Here is a 20289-nt window from a genome sequence, read left to right on the forward strand (position 1 = left end):
CAGGCACGTTCTCGCCGCTCCGACACACTGCGCGGCTCACACTTCTTTCCCCGGCGTCGCCCGGCTCTCTCGCACGCCAGTCCACGGCTACGCCCACCTCCACTTCAGCGTCGGCCTGGCCGCATTCCCAATCTCTCTACGGACCCAGGAGACGTCGGTGTGAGTTAATTTCTGGATGGTAGTTTGTCGTATTATTGTAGGTGTTGGTGTTCGTCCATTCGCTCGATAGTTGTTCAGTTTGGTGTTGTTTATAGCGGCTGTAGCTGTATCAGACGGGAGCCCTAGCACCTAGGCTTCTACCGCCGCCGCTATCTTTATGCCTACATTAGGATAATGTAATTTGAAAATCCTAGAACACTGTGTTTTGCTAGGATTATGCTGTTTTGAATAAGTCACTGGAGAAACAAACTGCAAGAAACTATTACTTCTGAAGGAGGGGTATAATTTACTTTGATGGATTTATAAAATTAAATTGACTAATTGAATGGATAGAGTTGAGCTGCTGGACTGATTTAGGAGGACCTTCAAAGTTTGCAGGAAAATCTGACATTAAAAAAATGGGGAGGTTAAACTCTCTTCAGAATTAAAAAAAAGTGTCTGCACACAAGCAGACAGTGTACTCTTACCTTAAGCTGTCCTGGTGGTTCTTTCCTGGAACTGTGCTAAGGAAGCCACTGAAGGTGGAGCTTGGCTGGTCATCCAGAGCAGCTCCACCCAAGCCACAGAAAGTACTGGGGGGGGGGGAGCAGGAGTCTGAGGAGAGTGCAGAGAGCATTGCAGGGAGGGGAGACTGCTGACTCATCCAGAGCAGCTCTGGGCGAGCCACAGAGAGTGGCGGGGAGGGCAGAACCTGGTAGATTTTCCAAAACTGCTCTGGGTGAGGCATAGAGAACGGCAGGGGGCTGGGGAGAGTCTGCTGGCTCACCCAGAGCAGCTTGGAGCAAGCCATTGGGGCTGGGGAGAGAAGACTCTGCTGGCTCACCTGAGCAAGGTACCAAGAGTGGCTATGGGGGGAGCTGTGGGGGGAGGGGGAGACAGAGAAAAAGAGAGAGTGTACTTGAGTTGGGGAGCAGAAAGAGAGAGAATGAGAGTGATGGCATATCTGCAGAAAGAGTAACAGGCATGGGGGAGAAAGTAAGAGATGGGGTGAGAGGATGGTAAAAGAGTGAAAGACAAAAAGTAGGGGGAAGGGAAAGGAAACAAAGGGGGGAATGCCCCCTCCCTGCAAGCTTCCCCAAATGTTAAAATTTATTGGTATGTGATTAGATAGAACCTTTATACAGCTTAAAAGCATAATCCAAAATTATGTAGTATTCCTGTGTACTACAGAAGTATATCTGTTTAGAGAAGAGAGACAAATTTATCTTTGTTCTTTTGCAAGAATACAAATAAATCACACACTTTAAGGCTACAGTCCTATGCACATTTAAGTAAGTAAGTCCCATTGAATAAAGTAGTAGTTACTTTCAAGATAGATGCATACAATCAGGCTTTAAGTATCCAGAACTTTCTAGAAATGAGAGCTGGGAATAATTGGGGGAAACAGTGTTTCCCTATCAGATGGAATTCACAATTTTGAGAATAGAATGCATTAAAGCTATTATTACGTAGTATAAAATAGGAGTATCACCTCACACTGCCTCTAAGGATTTCCAGCATCCCAGGAAGCCTTCAATAACAAAAGCATCACACAATGTATAACCTTTGTAACTCAAAATCTCTTTGTTACAGACTGGTGTATGACCTTTAGTTGCTTTGAGTTCTGTGAGGGGATGGCCATCAGGTTGCTTCAAAGAAAATTCTGTTTTCATGCTTGTTAGCTGCTCCTATCTTCAAAGCCTGATTTGTTTCCTCTCACCACTCTACGCCTGGTGCAAGATTGCCTGGCTCATCTCCAGGACTTTATTGGTTGAAAAAGCCCAGCGGGAACTCATTTGCATATCAGGCCACACCCCTGATGCCACCATTGTTTCGCAAAGGGCTTTTTTTTTGTTAAAAAAACCCAACAAGAATTCATTTGCATATTAGGCCACACCGCCTGATACCAAGCCTGTGTTCTTGTGCGTTCCTGCTCAAACAAAGCCCTGCTCATCTCAATGTTCAGAATAGCTTGACTAATGATTTCTTGAGTAGTAGCCAGCAATTGGGATATAACATGTTCGGGTTTAGCTATGCATCTTGTCTTGCGGTCTGGCTAAGTTTTGCTGTGCATGTGTGTGTTCAAGACTCAGTGGATGGAAGCGTACCCTGTTATTTCTATAAGCTTGATCGCTGTGTATTAAAATTTCCTTATAAGCAAACCTTATAATTTCCTTGGGATTTCTGCAAACCTGAAGCTCCTGGCCAGAGCCCCAAACATGCTCATACTTTTAACTTTATAAGCTTAACTTCATAAGAGAGCCAGTTTGGTGAGTAGTGGTTAAGTGCACGGATTCTTATCTGGGGGAACCGGGTTTGATTCCCCACTCCTCCACTTGCACCTGCTGGAATGGCCTTGGGTTAGCCATAGCTCTTATAGGAGCTGTCCTTGAAAGGGCAGTTTCTGTGAGAGCTCTCTCAGCCCCACCCACCTCATAGGGTGTCTGTTGTGGGGTAGGAAGGTAAAAGAGATTGTAAGCCGCTCTGAGACTCTGATTCAGAGAGAAGGGTGGGGCATAAATCTGTGGTCTTTTTCTTCTCATTTTTACATAGAAAACAGCTTTTGACAATGCATTTATTTCATGATTCAGTTCAATAAATTTCAGTAGGTTTTCACTATGTATGTTTTATTATATTCAGATTTAAGTTTAAGATAATTTGGAGTTTTAAATCATTTAAAATCCTTTCAAAATGCAAGAGGAAGGATTCAATAAGATTAATAGTAACCAAATGAAATGGATAAGATATACCTACACAGGTAAAATTCACTAAGATTCACTAAGTGGGACTTACTTAAGGAATTTTTTTTTAAGTTACAACATTTCATTGTATAGGAACTGTTAGTAGTTGTGAAATTGACTGCTCTTTTAAGATCAGTTGTGAAGGAGAAATAAGTCACTTTCTGAATTATTTTAAGTAACAATGTAAATATTTAATGGAAAAGATTACCAATGGTTGTATGTCATATTATTTTGTTTCTATGTTTGTATATATATCAGAGATATAAAGACCTGTCATAACAAGGTTTTTTCACAATTGACTACTATGATATTTCTCCCTCTTGGCTATTTCTTTCCCCAGTTGTTGAAGAACTATAATACTTGGAAAACTGAATGCCCAGAATTAAGTGCAGATCTACGGCCTTCCTCTGTTCTTGGTCTACTGAATGCTGGTTACCATGCAGTTCTGAGAGAGAGGGATCCAGCAGGGAGTAAAGTTATCATTTACAGAATTGGTAAGTAGGTTGCTCTCATGGAAATGTGTATATTTCTTGTCCAGGCTATAGGATTCAGTCTTACTCCTATTATGGAATCATTGTGTTCTGCTCAACATTTCAGGTATTTGCCCTAAGCAACTTACATTATGACTGTTCATTTTTAGACCTAAAATTAGCTGCCAATTCAGTAATCCACAAATCATAAAAACACTTTATGAACATATGTGGTTACCATGCATTTTTATATACAATAAATCAAAGTAGATTTGTAGCTGTCTGAATACTTTGAAGTCTTTGGCTTAGAATGATGTGATTCTCCTAGCAACAGTATTTGAAGACTAGGAAGTAGTTACTGCTTGACATAGTGGTACTTAAGGCAGGGGTGGATTAACCACTAAGCACGTGCTTAGGGCATCAGGGCCAAAGGCGGCACCACAAAGTTGGGAAAAGGGTGAAAAGGAAAAAAATGAATAAATTTGTAAAAAAAAATGATAAAACTAGTGCAGATTGATCATGGCGCACCCTAGGTTATCTTCTATTTTTTATTGCCGAGGTGCAGTGTCATAGGTTATGTTTAAAAGTAAGATGCAGGTGTTTAAAAGTAAAATGATGGAGCCAAATTCAGTTGTCATGACAGTCATTTCAATGACCCTTTCTGCCCCTTTTTAATTTCAGCCCTATGAACACATCAAAAATGAAGTGCGTTCAGTTGAGTGGTGCGCAAAAGAGAAAGCGTGCAAAAGCGAATGAGCAAAAGAATCTGTCTGTTGTAGCCAAGACAGGAAAGCTGGCAGATTTCTTCTTACAAACTGCAGAGAGAGATGATCCAGATCAAAACCAGTGTCAGTCTTCAGAGACAGGAAGTGAATCAAATCTTTCTCCTTCATCAGAAACAGGCAGTGTTGGTGCAAGGCCAGATTTTCATGATGACGTTGCACATGATGATGTGCCACAACCTGTACCTACTTCCATGACAAGATGTGTAAATGCTTTTGAACTGTCCAAGGAGTTTAGAGAACTGACCAAGGATGAAATGAACAAAGCTAACGGCCCAGGGTTGTGGGATGAATTTTATGGTGATGATGTGATTTATTGGGTTGCTTGTGGACCCAGTGAATGTTAGCATCACAATGGGCCATTTGACAAATCATGTTGCAATTTCATCAGTAGGAAGCCAAAGAGATACTGTTCACAGATATTTTTTGGAATAAAAGCCAATGGTGAACACTACAAGAGAGAACGGCTGTTGAACTCTCCTTCAAAAGGATTAGTTTACTGTTTTGTTTGTAAACTATTTGTGCCCAAAGGGTCAATGCATTTTGCTAGAAATGAGGGATTCAGTGACTGGTGAAACACTGCTGTAATTCATGAAAAAAGTACAACTCACCGAGATGTCATGTTGACATATTTAACTCAGAAACAAGGCTTAGGCTTGACATAGCCACTGAAACAAATTGAAGAGGAGTACAATTATTGGGAGAATGTGCTTCGGCATATTGTAGCAGTCATTTGCACACTGGGTGAACGAGGATTGGCATTCTGAGGAAAAGTGGAAAAATTTGGGTCTCAATAATTGGAATTATTTGGGGCTACTTGAATTGATAAGTCGGTTTGACCCATTCTTGGCTGCTCACATATCACGGTATGGCAATGCTGGAAAAGGCAGCCCTTCGTACCTGTCCAAAACAATATGTAAGGAACTTATTAAGTTAATGGCAAAGAAAGTGCACTCCGTCATCATTGACGAAATTAATGTTTCTGGGTACTTCAGTCTATCTGTGGACTCAACGCCTGATCTTTTGCATGTTGACCAACTGAGCATGGTGCTCAGATACTTGCAAGATGGACAGCCAGTTGAATGATTTATCACATTTTTGGAATTACAAAACCACATTGGTGAAGCTATGGCACAGCAGGTGTTGAAGTACTTATATGATGATTGTAAAATAGATTTTGCTAAATGCAGAAGGCAGTCATACAACAATGCTGCCATAATGTCTGGACGTTACAATGGCATGCAGCAAAAACTTTTGGATGCAAATCAGTTTGCCATTTATGTACCCTGTGCAGCTCATTCACTAAATTTAGTTGGACGAAGGGCTCTGGATTGCTGTCAAGTTGCAGTAGATTTCTTTTCCACTGTACAACTGCTCTACACATTCTTTTCACCCTCAACTGCTCAGTGGAGAATTCTCAAAGATTGCATTGGAAATGAAAAAGTGTTGAAATCACTTTCAGACACAAGATGGGAAGCACATGCTGTGGCAATTGCAGCAATTATCAACTCTTTCTTCAAGATTCTGGAAGCTCTGGAAGATTTATCAGATGATCAGTTGCAAAAAGGTGACACTAGAAGGAAGGCAAAGAATATTGCAAACAAGATGCAAGAACTGGAATTTGTGTTCATGCTGAATTTTTGGAATGAAACTTTAGAAAAGTTTCATAGAACAAGTCAACTTCTTCAAAGTGAAAATGTGATCTTGCAAACGTGCAGATTTGTATTCATCATTGGCAGACCAGTTGCACACATCAAGAGATGAGTTTGAGAGATTAGCATCACTTTCAAAGGACATGCTCCCTGTTCTAGAATACAAAGCAACTCGAACGTGTAAGCATGTAAGAAAGATAATGCTCAACGATGGAAATGCACCAGAGGTCATTCTCAGTGCCAGAGACAAATTCCGTATCACCACTTTTTATGTAATTGTTGAAAAGTTAGAAACGGAAATTGGGAGGAGACGAAAGGTGTACACTGAAATAGCAGACAGATTCTCTTGTCTGACAGATGTTTCTAATGCCACCCAACAAGGTGCTAATTCCCAGATTAATTATCAGAAAGTGAAAAGTGTAAGACACTCATTGATACTTATCCAGATGACATGAACAACACTTTGTCTACAGAGCTTCAGCAGTTCCATTCATATATTCTTCATAAGTTTAAAACAACCAAGAAAACATCTTTCACTCACATGGAACTTTACAACACAATTACAGAAGACAGACAAATGTTGAAATTGCCTTAAGAATATTTTTAACATTAATGGTTAATGCACAACAGAGAGGTCTTTCGCACAACTGAAATGTGTAAAAAACCCAAATAGATCAGTTATGCTTCAAGAAAGACTCAATTCACTGTGTATATTAACAATTGAAGCAGACATTCTGAGAAGTATTAATTTCGAGGATGTTATCAGTGATTTTGCGAAAATGAAATGTAGAAAAATGCCTTTCAGGTCATGAATATTGGAACTTTGATACATTTAACTTGTGAAATATTAAAATACATGTTGTATTGCATTTTTGTAGAACTTTATGTAGCCCAAGCTTGGCTTAGTTTGTACAGTATATTGTGTTATCATATGAATAAATGTTTGTATTGCTGCAACCTGCATTGTATATCTGGTCAGACAGGCCAACAACTAAAATGGACTGGGTCAGTGTGGAAAGGAGGGGGGCACCAAGATTGGTCTGTGCTTAGGGCCCCAGTGAGCCTTAATCCACCCCTGATTTAAAATAAAGCAGCCAGGCTACCTGCAACAACCAAGCATTGCTAGAAGTGAAGTGTATGACATTAGCCAGAGATGATGTGTAGGGCTTTGGGAGTGGATTGATTAAAAAATATTTAAATGGATGACCACAGTGAAATGTTTGTTCTGATCATTTAGAATAAGTTTATGAAAGATAAAATAATGTATTTAATATGAACATGATTTTGAGATATATGAGAAGGTTTAAAGAAGCCATTGATCTTCCATACTACTGTTTTATTGTGCACTTTATCCTTGTAGCCAGTTCACATCTCAGTTAAGCTAAGCAACTAGGGTTTTCCCCTCATAGTTTATTCCTATTGCCATCAGTGGGAAATGTGTGTTTATTTTACACATTCCTCTTCTTTTGTTCTTTAGCACAATGGGACCCAAAAATGTTTACAGCGTTTGATGTGTTTCGTGTAAGTCTTATCACATCTGAACTTATTGTAAGAGAAATAGAGACACAACGGAATGGAGTCAAAGTTATATTTGACCTCCAAGGATGGAGGTTTGCTCATGCATTCCAGATCTCTCCAGGAGTGGCCAAGAGGATCGCTGCTGTGCTCACAGTAAGTTTCAATGCTTGAAAAAAACCATAATCTGGTGAGCATATCATACACTCGCACACCTCTTTGCAGAATGACTTTTTGAAAGTTTTATTGATTTAAACTACAAAAGAAGCATTGCAGATACATAAAAAGGGGGGAAAGGGGCCTTGACAGAATAGGGAAAACAGAAACCAGTACAAATGTATCAATTATAATTCTACTTCCCAATAAAATGCTCAAATCATTCTACCTACAAGTATAAAAATCTCCTTAAATATTACCTTCCTTTCTTCCTTTACCAGAATAAAAAAAGAATACTTTCTTTTAATAAATTAGTAAAGCAATGTAAATCTAAACACTTCTTCTTAAACACAAATTAAATATAGACAGTTAAGAAAAAAGATTTTTTTCTTTCAAAACTGTCCCAACGCCAATTTTACCTAATTTAACTTAAGCCTATTATAAGCACAAATTATATTGTTGATTTAGCGAAATCCTTATTAAAAGAAGCACATACAAATCATTTCTTTGCCTTTAGCAAATTACATAAAATACAACGAAATGTTTTGTCTATCTCCTTCTAAACCATTTCTCCTGATAACATATTAAAAGCGAGTCTGCCAAATTACCAAGTCTACCAAATTCCACAGCAATTATGCTATCTGCCTTTTCAACCTTTGATCTTATTCTTATATCATTATAAATACATCTACTATATAGAGAAATATGTTAACTACACTCATTAACATTACTTCTTCAAAATCTCCCTTATTCTTTTAGAATCTAACATCTGTTCATTATTAATGGTTACATGTTTATTTATTTATTCACAAGGGAAAGAAAAAAACACCCAGATTCCAGAGTCCTTCTTCCCAAAGATTAAAAACTTTTAAGTTCCTTTGATTTCTACACCCATATTGCATCTGAGGCAGCCCATTTAATCACAGTTTGTCTTTTGATATCACATTTCACTTCTTAATCAGAGTTCCTTGTCCAGCCATTCACCAAAGCAGAAAAAAAAATCCCAAATACTTTTTCCGAAAGGCTTTCCAAATCCTGATGTGTTGATTGGAGTGCAGCTTTTCTCTTCTCAACATGGCCTGCCCCCTCAACCACAGGGGGAAGAATTCATCACCATTTTCCCTCTCAGCTTGGTTTCACTGCATCTTAATTTCCAGTCTAGTTTTGAAAATGTGTCACAAGAGACCATTTTACTTTTCCTTTGTTTATTTCGAAGAGTATCACTTTCCCTTTCCACTTTCACTGCCATCAATACACTCTCTTTAGTACCGGACCCCTGTAGGTTTACAGTTTCATTAAATGTTAGCATAAAACATTCCATTTGGTCTTTAAGGAGCTGCATAATGAGATAAGATCTTCCTTCAGAGAAATTAGATTTGAACAAATAACTTTTCCATGTGACATTTCATTAAATGGTGCCATTTCTAATATCAAACTCAGTCTCTTAAATCAGATTGTAAATTCGCTTCAAGCTCCTATTAATCCCCGTTCTGCAACAGCTCCACCTCCAATGGCCAGACTCAGAGTTGCTGCAGAGAGACGATCTGCAAGCAACTTTGAAGCCAAGATGACGGATCCCGGAAGCCTCTTTGCAGAATGAGAGAGAGAGACAGATGAATCCCATGCTTTCAGTGAAATTTGAATGGTGTTATTCTAGATAGCTTTGGCAGGAAAATCAACACAAGGCAGAATAGCAGGTTATTATTATTACTTATTTTGCTTGGACAACAACATTCTCCCCTCCATTTCTTCTCCATAGCAACAACCCTGTGATGTTAGCACTGTTGAGTGAATATGACTAGCGCAAGTCATTCAGTAAACTTCTGTGACAGGCTGGGGATTCAGACTTAGGTCTCCCAGAATGTAGCACAGCATTTTAACCAGTATACTCTTTGATGTATGCCCAAATTCTATCACAATTCTTCCCTCCCTCATAAGATTTCTTCCTTTTGGCTGAGCAGACCCTTTTTCCTTTTTCTTCATTGTTTTCTTTCCTCTCTGGCTGTCCTTCCCAATCATTTCAATATATATTAGTAAATGCTGACCCAGCCTAAGAAACTGAGGGGAGAGACTATAATCCTTCTTTTGTTCTATTTTGAAAATGGTACATGAGAGGCTGATGGTAAATCAAAACTAACAAACTAATTAATTTTGAGGAGAAATGGTCAAGTTGGAATCAGGTATAGGAGTTATGAGGTGAACAGACAACAGGAATGAGGTAACTTTGTATAGAAATAAACACCAGATAATTTGTCACAAACAAGTAACTTTCTGTTATTCATACAGGCTTTTAAAACTTGTGGACAGAGATTTCTTGGCAGACTCTGCTTAAATACACAAGCATAAGCTTCTTTTGTCTTACAGACACCTAAGTTGGTGAAAGCAGAAGCATTCAAACAAATTCCAATTCCCTTATCCACAGGCTAATGATCACCCCCATATTTTAGATCTGTTTCCCTCAGGCTTGTTAGAGATGAGCTAAGCTTCGCACTTTCCTAACTCAGGATCCTCCTTCATGCTCTCCTTCATACTGGAGAGGGATCACACATACACACACACCTTTTTCTAGGAGCTATTTCCTTCAGGTTTGAATGGAGATCCTTCTTGATCTTCTCACTCCCTTAGCCTTCCTTCCCAGTCAACTGTCAGTTCTTCTCTGAACTTCAGAATTCTATTTGAATCCCCTGTCACTCAACCAGGTTCTCAGATTAGGTTACAGCAATAACCATTTTCAGCATTAACCATCACAACTACATTGACTCTCATTGGAAGATATTGGAAGAAGAAGATATTGGATTTATATCCCGCCCTCCACTCCGAAGAGTCTCAGAGCAGTTCACAATCTCCTTTACCTTCCTCCCCCACAACAGACACCCTGTGAGGTGGGTGGGGCTGGAGAGGGCTCTCACAGCAGCTGCCCTTTCAAGGACAACCTCTGCCAGGGCTATGGCTGACCCAAGGCCATGCTAGCAGGTGCAAGTGGAGGAGTGGGGAATCAAACCCGGTTCTCCCAGATAAGAGTCCGCACACTTAACCACTACACCAAAATGGCTCTCATTGTTGCCATCATTGTTGAGTATAGTGCCCTTTTGAAGGCTAACTTGTGGTCATCAGAATTATGAGGATCTCTTCTTTCTCTGTGCATAATCTGTTGTCTGGTTTTGTTTTTTCTTGGCAGGATTCCTTTCCACTAAAAGTTCGTGGCATCCACTTGATTAATGAGCCTTTATTCTTCCATCCAGTCTTTGCTATAATTAAGCCTTTTCTTTCTGAAAAAATCACGGCACGGGTGAGTGGATGCAAATATTTATTCTGTAAAATTCTTATGTCATTATCTCAAAAAAATAAGTTTCTTTCTAGACAAAAAAGGACATACCATGCTTTTTAAAATGATGTCCATGGACTGGATCTGAATCATTTTCTTCCAGCCTATCTGTCTCAACCACCAGTGGAAAAAATGAGCGAGCTTTTGCCAATTCCTGCTTTTCATTGGAGCCCACTGAGGTTCCTGAAATGCTGCTGCTGGGGAACAGAGGACCCTCAGGAACAGCATGAATCATGAAGTAGGATCTGTAATTAGCAGAGGACTGACAAAAATTTCTCTCCTTGTACTGATGGGAAATGAAGCTGGAGTCCAGTGGCACCTTTAAGACCAACAAAGTTTTATTTAAGGTATGACCTTTCATGTACAAGTATACTTCTTCCAATACAATGGAATGAAAATAGAAACAACAGTCATACATATAGAGGGTGGGAAGTCAAATGGCATACAGAATAACAGGGTATGCTGAGTTGTGTTCTGGTTTGTATTCTGTCCTTCGTTTAAATAGCTCATGGTAGTGTATGGGCTTTCCCCCTTCTGTTTTATCCTAGCAAACCTGTAATGTAGGTTGGACTGCAAGAATGATGGGCGCAAGGTCAACCAGAGAATTTCATGGCTGAGTGGATATCTGAAACTCGGTCTTGCTGGTCATAATCTGACACATTAACAACTACACTATCCAGTGGCAGACCTAACTTTTGGATGCTTAGGGGGATAATTTTTAATACCCCTCTCCTCTGTTTTGTTTGCCATCAAGTCACAGCTGACTTACGGGGGCCCCTTATAGTTTTCAAGGCAAGAGACAATTGGAGGTTGTTTCCCATTGCCTGCTTCTGTGTCAGCTCTGCTTAGCTTCTGAGATGTGAGAAGATCAGGCTAGGCTGAGGCTATCCAGGTCACAGCCCCTCCTTTATACAACATAATTATTTTCAGTAATAATCATAAAATAACACAAATAATGACAGTGGCCAGAAAATAGATTCAAGTGGGTAGCCATGTTAGTCTGAAGCAGCAGAACAAAGTTTAGTTTTAAATGTGCCCCTGGACCCAAACTTTGATTCAGTGGCCAGAAAAGAAACATGGACAATGAAAATATTCTTTTAAAACACTTGAATATATAATCATGCCAGTAAAAATGGCATGCCAGTAAAAATTCCAACATGCTATTCCATCACAAAATGGTGTAGTGGCTAAAGTGTTGGACAAAGATCTGGAAGCTTGCTGGGATACCTTGGGCCAGTCACACTACTCTCAACCTAACCTAATCTGGATAGCCCCAAGGTAGTCTGAGCTCATCAGATCTCAGAAGCCAAGGACAGCTGATGTGGAGGTAGGTAATGGCAAATGACGTCTGAATGTTTCTTGCCTTGAAAACTCAGTAGGGTTGCCAAAAGTCAGCTGTGATGATGGCAAAAAAAAAAAAATCTTATCACACCACTCATGTTCTTAGCAGGCACTTGGGAGGGCTTCTATTCTCCATTTTGAAGTCTAAGAGCCAGTCAGCCCAAACATCTACAAGGCATTTATGAGAGCTAGGAGTCTGCCTTTGTACTGATTTTTACTAACTAAAGCTAGCCAAAGCATCACAAAATACTGACCGCAAATTTCAACAACGTTAAGAAACACTCTCCCCCCCAAAAAAAGAAGGTGCCCCCATCCTCCATTGTTTCCAAAGGACTAAAGTCAAAGCAGAGAATCTCTGACGTAGACACTTTAGCTGGGATTGTGCATTTTTGCAAGGACAGCAGAACTAGTGCGATGTACAGAGTACCCAGCAGTACCATTGCAATCATAAAGTGCCCAGCACAACCCATTGCCATTGTGGCAATGCCCTGTAAATAGCAAATGTACTATATATAACCAGAATGAAGCCTAAACAAATAATTATATAAAGCAAATGTACTATATATAACCAGAATGAAGCCTAAACAAATAATTATATCTGTGTCTGTTTTGTTGTTCTTTATCACACATAAATAAGAGAATAATAGAATTTTTTTCAAACATACAAAGGATACACTAAGTCAGATGTGAATTGGGAAACATAACACTCACCACTAAATGTCAATTGGGAAACTGGAAATGTTCATGCAGTCTTTAACATTGCCCTAAGGTTATGTGCCACTTTCAGTGAAGATCCAGTATTCTAGAAGAAGCTGGCCACAGCATTTCCTCTTACAGGCTCACCGCTGTCAATTTTTTCCATTTTACTGGGGCTTTGTCAATGAGGCAACTAGTACTTCACTAGATTCCCAAGGTGAAATGAACGTTCTATGAACATTTTCTAATAAAAATCAACACATCAAATTGGAGCCCACAGGAAAATGTTAATCAGCATACTTTGAAACCAAAGAATCAACTTCTAAGTGATACCTTAACAGCGTTTCCTCATGCAGTGATTTGGATTCACAAATCTCAATAATGTTCTAGCCTGGGTCTGACTGATATCCACTAACATGTTTAATAACCCAGTGTTTCCAGTCTGCAGTTTGGGTTTACCAAGATCCTTGCACATTTGGCAAGTTTACCACACTGATTATTCCCTGAAAAGGGAACCATCCCCACACAAAAGAAAGCAACTTGCAAAAGATAGGTCTAGGAGGAGCCTAATCCTAGATGAGAAGTGCTTACCAGGAGTAAGTTTACTTGCAGATGCAGACTACGTAGCTCTAGCAGGCTCCTTGTTTGGACTGCCAGGTTGGTAGCAGTAAATGAAGTGAATATAAATGGGATAGCTTGCCTAAATGGCATAAATGAAACATCAAAAGTAATGAGTAATCTGTTGTTAGATCTCAAAGCAACAGAGTGGGCCACTCTCCAAAATCGTACGGCCATAGATTTCTTGCTCCTTGGAGCAAATCACGGATATGAAGAATCTGAAGGGAGGTGCTGCCTGAACCTAAGTGACCATTCCCAATTTATAGAAGCGCATGTGAAAAAGTTACAAGAGTGAACAAAGTCACCATCAGTGAAGAAGTATTTAGAAACTTCTGGGAGAGTTGGGACATGGTTTCAAAGCCTGGGTGCAGATGTCATACTTGTCCTCATGTATGCCTACATGCATAATCTTGCTTATATGCTTTTGCACACTTTTGTATTTTTTTTGTTTTGTATGCTTTTGATTACAATGTATATGCTTGCTTAAATCATGCTTGAAAGCAATAACCAAAGACTTCCCCCATAGAAGAAACAGAAAAGAAAACCAAATAACCAGACAGAGACATGAGAGTGATAAAAGTGGAGTGTAGACATCTCCCCTCCACTTGAATCAAAAGGGGGGAGCTGTAGAACGTAGATGCAGATCTGTATTAGAGCATGCACAGAGTGCCAGATACATTTGCACTAATTCTAATAATAGAATATAATTGACTAGACTATAACTCTAGTCATAGAACCTGCCTTAGTATATATGAAGTTGCACTTCTCTATGGGACACAGGCCCATAGTGGTCTTAGCATTAAACCTTTGAGAACAAAGAAAGATAATTTCTTATTAAACTCTCTACTAAGCACATTACATATTACAAAGCCCTTTTTATCTGGCCAGAGGTCATCATGTTCTATTATGTTTTGTAAACATCCTTGTAAAGGACTCTTTTCTCCCTACCTCCAGAGACACACCCCCGCCCGGCCTGAAAGGGTCATCACGCCCCCACACAGTAGAGATTTTGCTTATTGACATATTTTCTGGAACCAAGCCAAAAATCTAGACAAAGAACCTGAACGAACACCCCTTGGCTATAGGCACATTCCTAGAGGACCACCATAACCACAGAGTTCCGTCCAGATGCTAGATGCCAGGAAGGCTGGGATTGAGGGTACAGATCAAAGAAATCTCAAAGTGATTACTTCATTCTAAGTGATCCCCTATCTCCCAGACTAGAAATGAGGCTTCTTTGAACCAATAAGGGAAGCTAAAAGTCTAAAAGCAAGAACTTTGTAACCAATCAATTAGACCTGCTTTGTTATCAAAATTGCATAAATGTGTTATGTTTTGTAAAGGAGAGCTGAGGAAAAACGCAGGAAAGATGTTGGTACAGAGAGAGAGAATTGTTTCTGTCCTGCTATCGATGGCAATAAAAGAATCTCTGGATCAACTCCCTTAGACCTCTGGCTGTTGAGTCTTAAATTGGGCTGCGGACTCAACTCTTGGCACTGATGGTGTGTGCAACAAAGTCATATCACGCTACAAATTTATCAAATATCCAACACGTACAACCAATTTATGTTTACAAATAACATGTAAGATCATTATTCATATTAAAACTTTTCAGATGCAATGTTTGTAATTTAAAAATACAGTCATGTGTAGAAATAAGCTAAATACTGCACTTTAAAAATTAAAGGAAAGCTGTTCCACAGGACACAGAATGATGCTGGCTTCAAGGGTCTTCCTCAAGCTGCATCGGGGTGAACTGCTCCTGTCCCCCTTGGTATACCACTGACACCATCCTGGCTAATGTCACATGGTAGAACAACATGCATTTTAGTGGACAATGTGTACAAATAATGTGCTGCTAACCTGTAACTCATGAAGTCAGCCTGCCAAGATTTTAAAGTACTATCTGGATACACTGTGATGAAAGAAAAATGACTTTTAATGTAGATTGGTTTTCATTAATAATAATACTTCCTAGGAGCAGCTTGCAAAAGATAACAGCAACAACATCTTTATCTATAAAGGAACCTTTTGAAGAGAATCATATCCAGCACAGCAGGAGGAAAAGCTCTGCCCTTGTCCTTTGACCTCTATTGGTTTTGATTGCAAGCATTCCAAAATGTGATCCTCCATGATAATGCCACTTGCAGTCTGAAGTAGTAAACTGTATTGTAACATCCAGGGCTTTTTTTGTAGCAGGAACTCCTTTGCATATTAGGCCACACACCCCTGATGTAGCAAGTCCTCCTGCAGTTTATGGTAGGCCCTGTACTAAGAGTCCTGTTAGCTCTTGGAGGATTGGCTACATCGGGGTGCATGGCCTAATATGCAAAGGAGTTTCTGCTATTAAAAAAGCCCTGGTAACTTCTTTCAGGTCTCTGCCACCTTCATCCCCTTAATGTATAAACCTGATGTAAGATATATTCCTGAAGGGTATTTGTAATACACTGAAGGGTATTAAATGTAATCATAGAAGTAATCATATTTTGATTCTAAACTCTTGTACAATCCCACTCATTTTAACCCAAATTTGCAAGTCGTTTCAAAACCCCTGTTCTCTGTGAAGGGATACAACCTAGATTTAAATGGTATAAGACATTTTTCACAGTTGCTACAAACTCAGCCACAAGGAGTTGGACTTTTAACCCCTTCCATGAAGAATGTGATCCCATCCATTGCAGCAAAATCTCCTGTCCTGCAAGCATTATTCCCTCCTGTTAAACTCTCTCCTTATCTCTGAGTCTCACAATAACATACTGTAGCCGTCTAGAATTGTTTAACTTAAAGAGGGTTAGATTTGTTTATAGGTGTTCAGGAACAACCTGAGTCTAACACATGGTTCTGTGGCCATCATATCTAGTTTTCCCTTTAAATATAGCACTATTGCCATTTATAAATAGGGCTGTCTGCAAAATGTTCTAATGAATTTGAGTGTATACTTTGGTTTTCATATCTGACACTTGACTTTAACTGCTTCCATTGCACAGTGTAGAAAGAGGCATTTTAACATGCAGAACAAACTGCAAAAAAAAATGTAAATATTTTTTTCTTATGGCAGGTCCACATGCATGGGAGTAACTATTTACAGATTCTCCAACACCACTTCCCCAGGATTCTCCCAAGTGAATATGGTGGTGAGGCAGTTTCTATGGAAGAGCTCTCTCAGGAGTGGACTGACTACATAACAGAATGTGCAGGTTATCTTCAGAGCATTTCTCAGCATCCATAGAAGCCAACCATTTCTGCAGGGAACACAGTAATTTGATATTAACCTAAGAAAATAACAATTATCCTATTTTCAAGTCCAGTAATAAAGAACAATTAACAATTATTATGCTCAGTGGTAGACCATCTGCTTGGGAAGCAGAAGGTCCCAGGTTCAATCCCTGGCATCTCCAAAAAAGGGTCCAGGCAAATAGGCGTGAAAAACCTCAGCTTGAGACCCTGGAGAGCCGCTGCCAGTCTGAGAAGACAATACTGACTTTGATGGACCAAGGGTCTGATTCAGTAGAAGGCAGCTTCATATGTTCATATTACTGGACTTGATCTAAAGGTAGTTTCTGGGTGATAAAAATGTGAATTGGCACAGATTCTACAAAAGTTAGTGAAGCAAAAAAAAAAAATACAATAGACTCAACCACCAAATGTGAAACTAGTTTTGGACCAGTATCAAGTGTTTTGAGATCAGAATAATGTTGCTAGAGAAGTACCCTGTTTGCTGCATTCTTGTTTTAATGTGAAGAAGAGTACAAGTGAATCTATACATTGCAGCTAGTAGGCACATATATTTTTATAGAAGTCTCAAAGTAATTTGTAAAAGACTAATTACAACCAATTCTTGCTCATGTGAGCAAAAATTCTACTTTGTGAGCTACTGCATAAATTACTTTGTTCTGGGGCCATATTTGCTGAGCTCTAAGACAAATATGTATGAGCCAGAGGCTAAAAAACTGTGAGCTGGCTCACACTAACTCAGCTTAGAAGGAACACTGATTTACCAACTTGTGGGCTAAAACAATAAAAACTGCCTATGCTAGATCAGACCAAAGGCCCATCTAATTCTCTATGGCGAAAAAAGTCCCACTTGAAAAGCTTACAAGCACAGCAGGACAGAGAGAGCCATTACCTGTTGCTTGCCCATAGTACCCAATATTAGAGTATACTGCCTTTGAATAATAGCCATTGATACATCTGTACTCCATTAAATTGTCTGATTCTTTTAAAAGCAATCTAGACTATAGCTGATTTTGTAAACAAAGTCTCTATGTGCCTGTGCACTTTACTTACTTTTATCAGTCCTGAACTTACTGGACAGGAGTACTGGAAAGCAATTAAACTTTTTCTACAATAATATCAAGTAATTTAGTAATCTTACAGTTAATTATTGTTTAATGGTGTGAGTTGACTAACAGAAACTGTGATTTCACAGCAATAATTTGTCTTGGAACTATATTTTTATATTGCTAAAGATATTCTTATGCTTTCTAGTTGCTGCAGGAAGATTACCTGTGCTTGAAACAGTTCTCAGGAATACTGAAATGATTCTTAAGTTAGTTAGGCTTGCTTGCTTTGGGTGGGATGGTTTAGCAGCAGTGAGGCACTTGTTGCTTTTAAATGTTTGGGCCACAAAGCTGCTAGTGCTGACTTAACAAGGGGCACAAGATAAGGTTTATGAAAACAATGTGAATCTGAAAGAAAAACTGGACTCAGAAATAATTCTGATTTTAAAAGGTGATGATGCCTTTTCTAAACAGTAGATATTCTGCTCAGACAATATGCAGGAAATATGCAGTTAGATGCTTCCCTGCACTTCATAACTACTCATTCTGGAGCATTTGTAGGATAATCAAATCAATGACTAAGTCAATACTTCTAAATTGTAGTTTATAGCTTTCAGTTTGTGTTTGTTAGTCCTAGTAATTTCAGTTACATATATCTCAAACCTTGTACAAGCTAATAAATCACAACAATACATCACAGAATATGTAATTGTGATAATACTGTGATGTTATTATGATGTCATAGTCGGATACAGAGGCACATGTGTTTACAATCAGGGGGATTTGGAACTGCTTTGCAGTGTGTGAATTTAAGAAATTTATTCAGTTTGTACTAGTATCTTTAAGAATTAACATTGTTTACTATTTTAGGGGGCTGCAAGTTTTCATAAACATATGAAGCTGTTTTATACTGAGTCAGGCATTTGGACTCTCTCCTTAAGACGGTCTTTTCCAACTGGCGACAGCTGTCCAGAAACTGCATTAGGACTTTCTGTACACACAACATGTTCTCAACCACCATGGCTCCCCTTTTCTTTAAGCATTGGTTTCTCTGGGATTAATTCCAGGCCCTTAGACCAATTGGCCTGGCCTAGGCTTCCCAAATCCCCCGCCTGGGCGGGGGACCCCCGATTTGGAGCCTCCTCCCCCCGCTTGGCAAAAATACAGAAAGCGGGGGGGAATGGCGGCCCTTCCCACGCAGCCTAGAACCCAGCAGCTTCTCCTCTCCCCTTCCCACCGATCCCTGATGCTTCTCCTCCTCCCTTCCCTTCTCATCTCCGATTGCAGCAGCTTCTCCTTGCTCCTCCCCTTCCCACCCAGCTCCATCGCAGCAGCCGGAGCTTTCCCAGGCTGCTTCCTGTCCCGCCCCAAAGGACCATGTGCCTTTGCACCTCCGGAGGTGGTGAAAGGCTTCAACTTTCTGTGTCTTTGTTACTGTGAAGAAGCTGGCTGGTGAGTAGAGAGCCAATCCCCTACATCAGATCTGCGAGAAGGCGGGGGGTGGGGGGTGGAGGAGAGGGAAACGTCATTATTCCCTATGTGAAATATTTCTCAAAGGGTATAATGGGGAATTGATCTGGAGGTTTCGGGGGCTCTGGGGGAGCTATTTTTTGAGGTAGAGGCACCAAATTTTCAGTATAGTATCTAGTGCCTCTCCCCAAAATACCCTCCAAGTTTCAAAACGATTGGACCAGGGGGTCCAGTTCTATGAACCCCAAAAGAAGGTGCCCCTATCCTTCATTATTTCCTATGGAAGAAAGACATTTAAAAAGGTGTGCTGTCCCTTTAAATGTGATGACCAGAACTCCCTTGGAGTTCAATTATGCTTGTCACACCCTTGTTCCTGGCTTCACCCCCAATGTCTCCTGGCTCCACCCCTAAAGTCTCCTGGCTCCACCCCCAAAGTCTCCTGGCTCCACCCCCAAAGTCCCTAGATATTTCTTGAATTGGACTTGGCAACCCTAGCCTGGCCTAAAAGGCACAGCCACTCACTGAGCAGTTTCTTTTCTTTCCATCTTTCTTTAAAAAAAAAGTTTTAATAATTTTTAAAAAATCAGCTATAACTTAGCCATATATGATGAAAGTAAATAAGAAACAATGTGCCCCTCCTACACAATACTTAATGGGCAAAACACATGGGATTATCTTTCCCTGTCCTTTACTGTTGCCTCAGAGTGACGGGAAGAGGTTCCTTTCCATTAGTAGACAAGATAGGCAGCTGCAGCAGTAGCTGGAGAGCAATTGTGGCATCCATTTTCATCTTGCCTTGTTTTGCAAGAAGTGAGGAATAGCTGTTGCTCCACTCACTTCCCCCTCCCCCACCCCAAGCCCTTTTTAGTAGCTTGTTGCTCACTGGTGGCAACTGTCCTTTTAACAGACAACTTGGCAGATTGCCCCACCTTCAGATTATTTTCTAACAAGCTGAAAGCAGCAGGGGTGTCTACTTTCTTTCTTATTCTTTTTTTAAGAAAGTAGGGAAATGTGTCTTCCAAGGCTACCCCTCATCATTCTGTGAGAATCGCTGAGGTATTACTACTGAAGCATAACACTAATGGAAAAATACAGGTGTGGGATT

At 39.9% G+C, this 20289-nt stretch overlaps 1 protein-coding gene across 1 annotated transcript in view; it reads left to right on the plus strand.

Annotated features, from left to right (window-relative positions):
- Positions 1-17776, plus strand: part of TTPA (alpha tocopherol transfer protein) — a 32340-nt gene extending 14564 nt beyond the window's left edge. Inside the window, exons 2-5 of the mRNA XM_060243708.1 lie at positions 3220-3373; positions 7261-7454; positions 10633-10743; positions 16493-17776. Of these exons, the coding sequence (XP_060099691.1) occupies positions 3220-3373; positions 7261-7454; positions 10633-10743; positions 16493-16663 (630 nt within the window). The 3' untranslated portion in view covers positions 16664-17776. The remainder of the gene's footprint in view (positions 1-3219; positions 3374-7260; positions 7455-10632; positions 10744-16492) is intronic.
- Positions 17777-20289: the final 2513 nt, after the last annotated feature.

This window comes from Heteronotia binoei, chromosome 7 (assembly GCF_032191835.1).
Source record: "Heteronotia binoei isolate CCM8104 ecotype False Entrance Well chromosome 7, APGP_CSIRO_Hbin_v1, whole genome shotgun sequence".
NCBI lineage: Eukaryota > Metazoa > Chordata > Lepidosauria > Squamata > Gekkonidae > Heteronotia > Heteronotia binoei.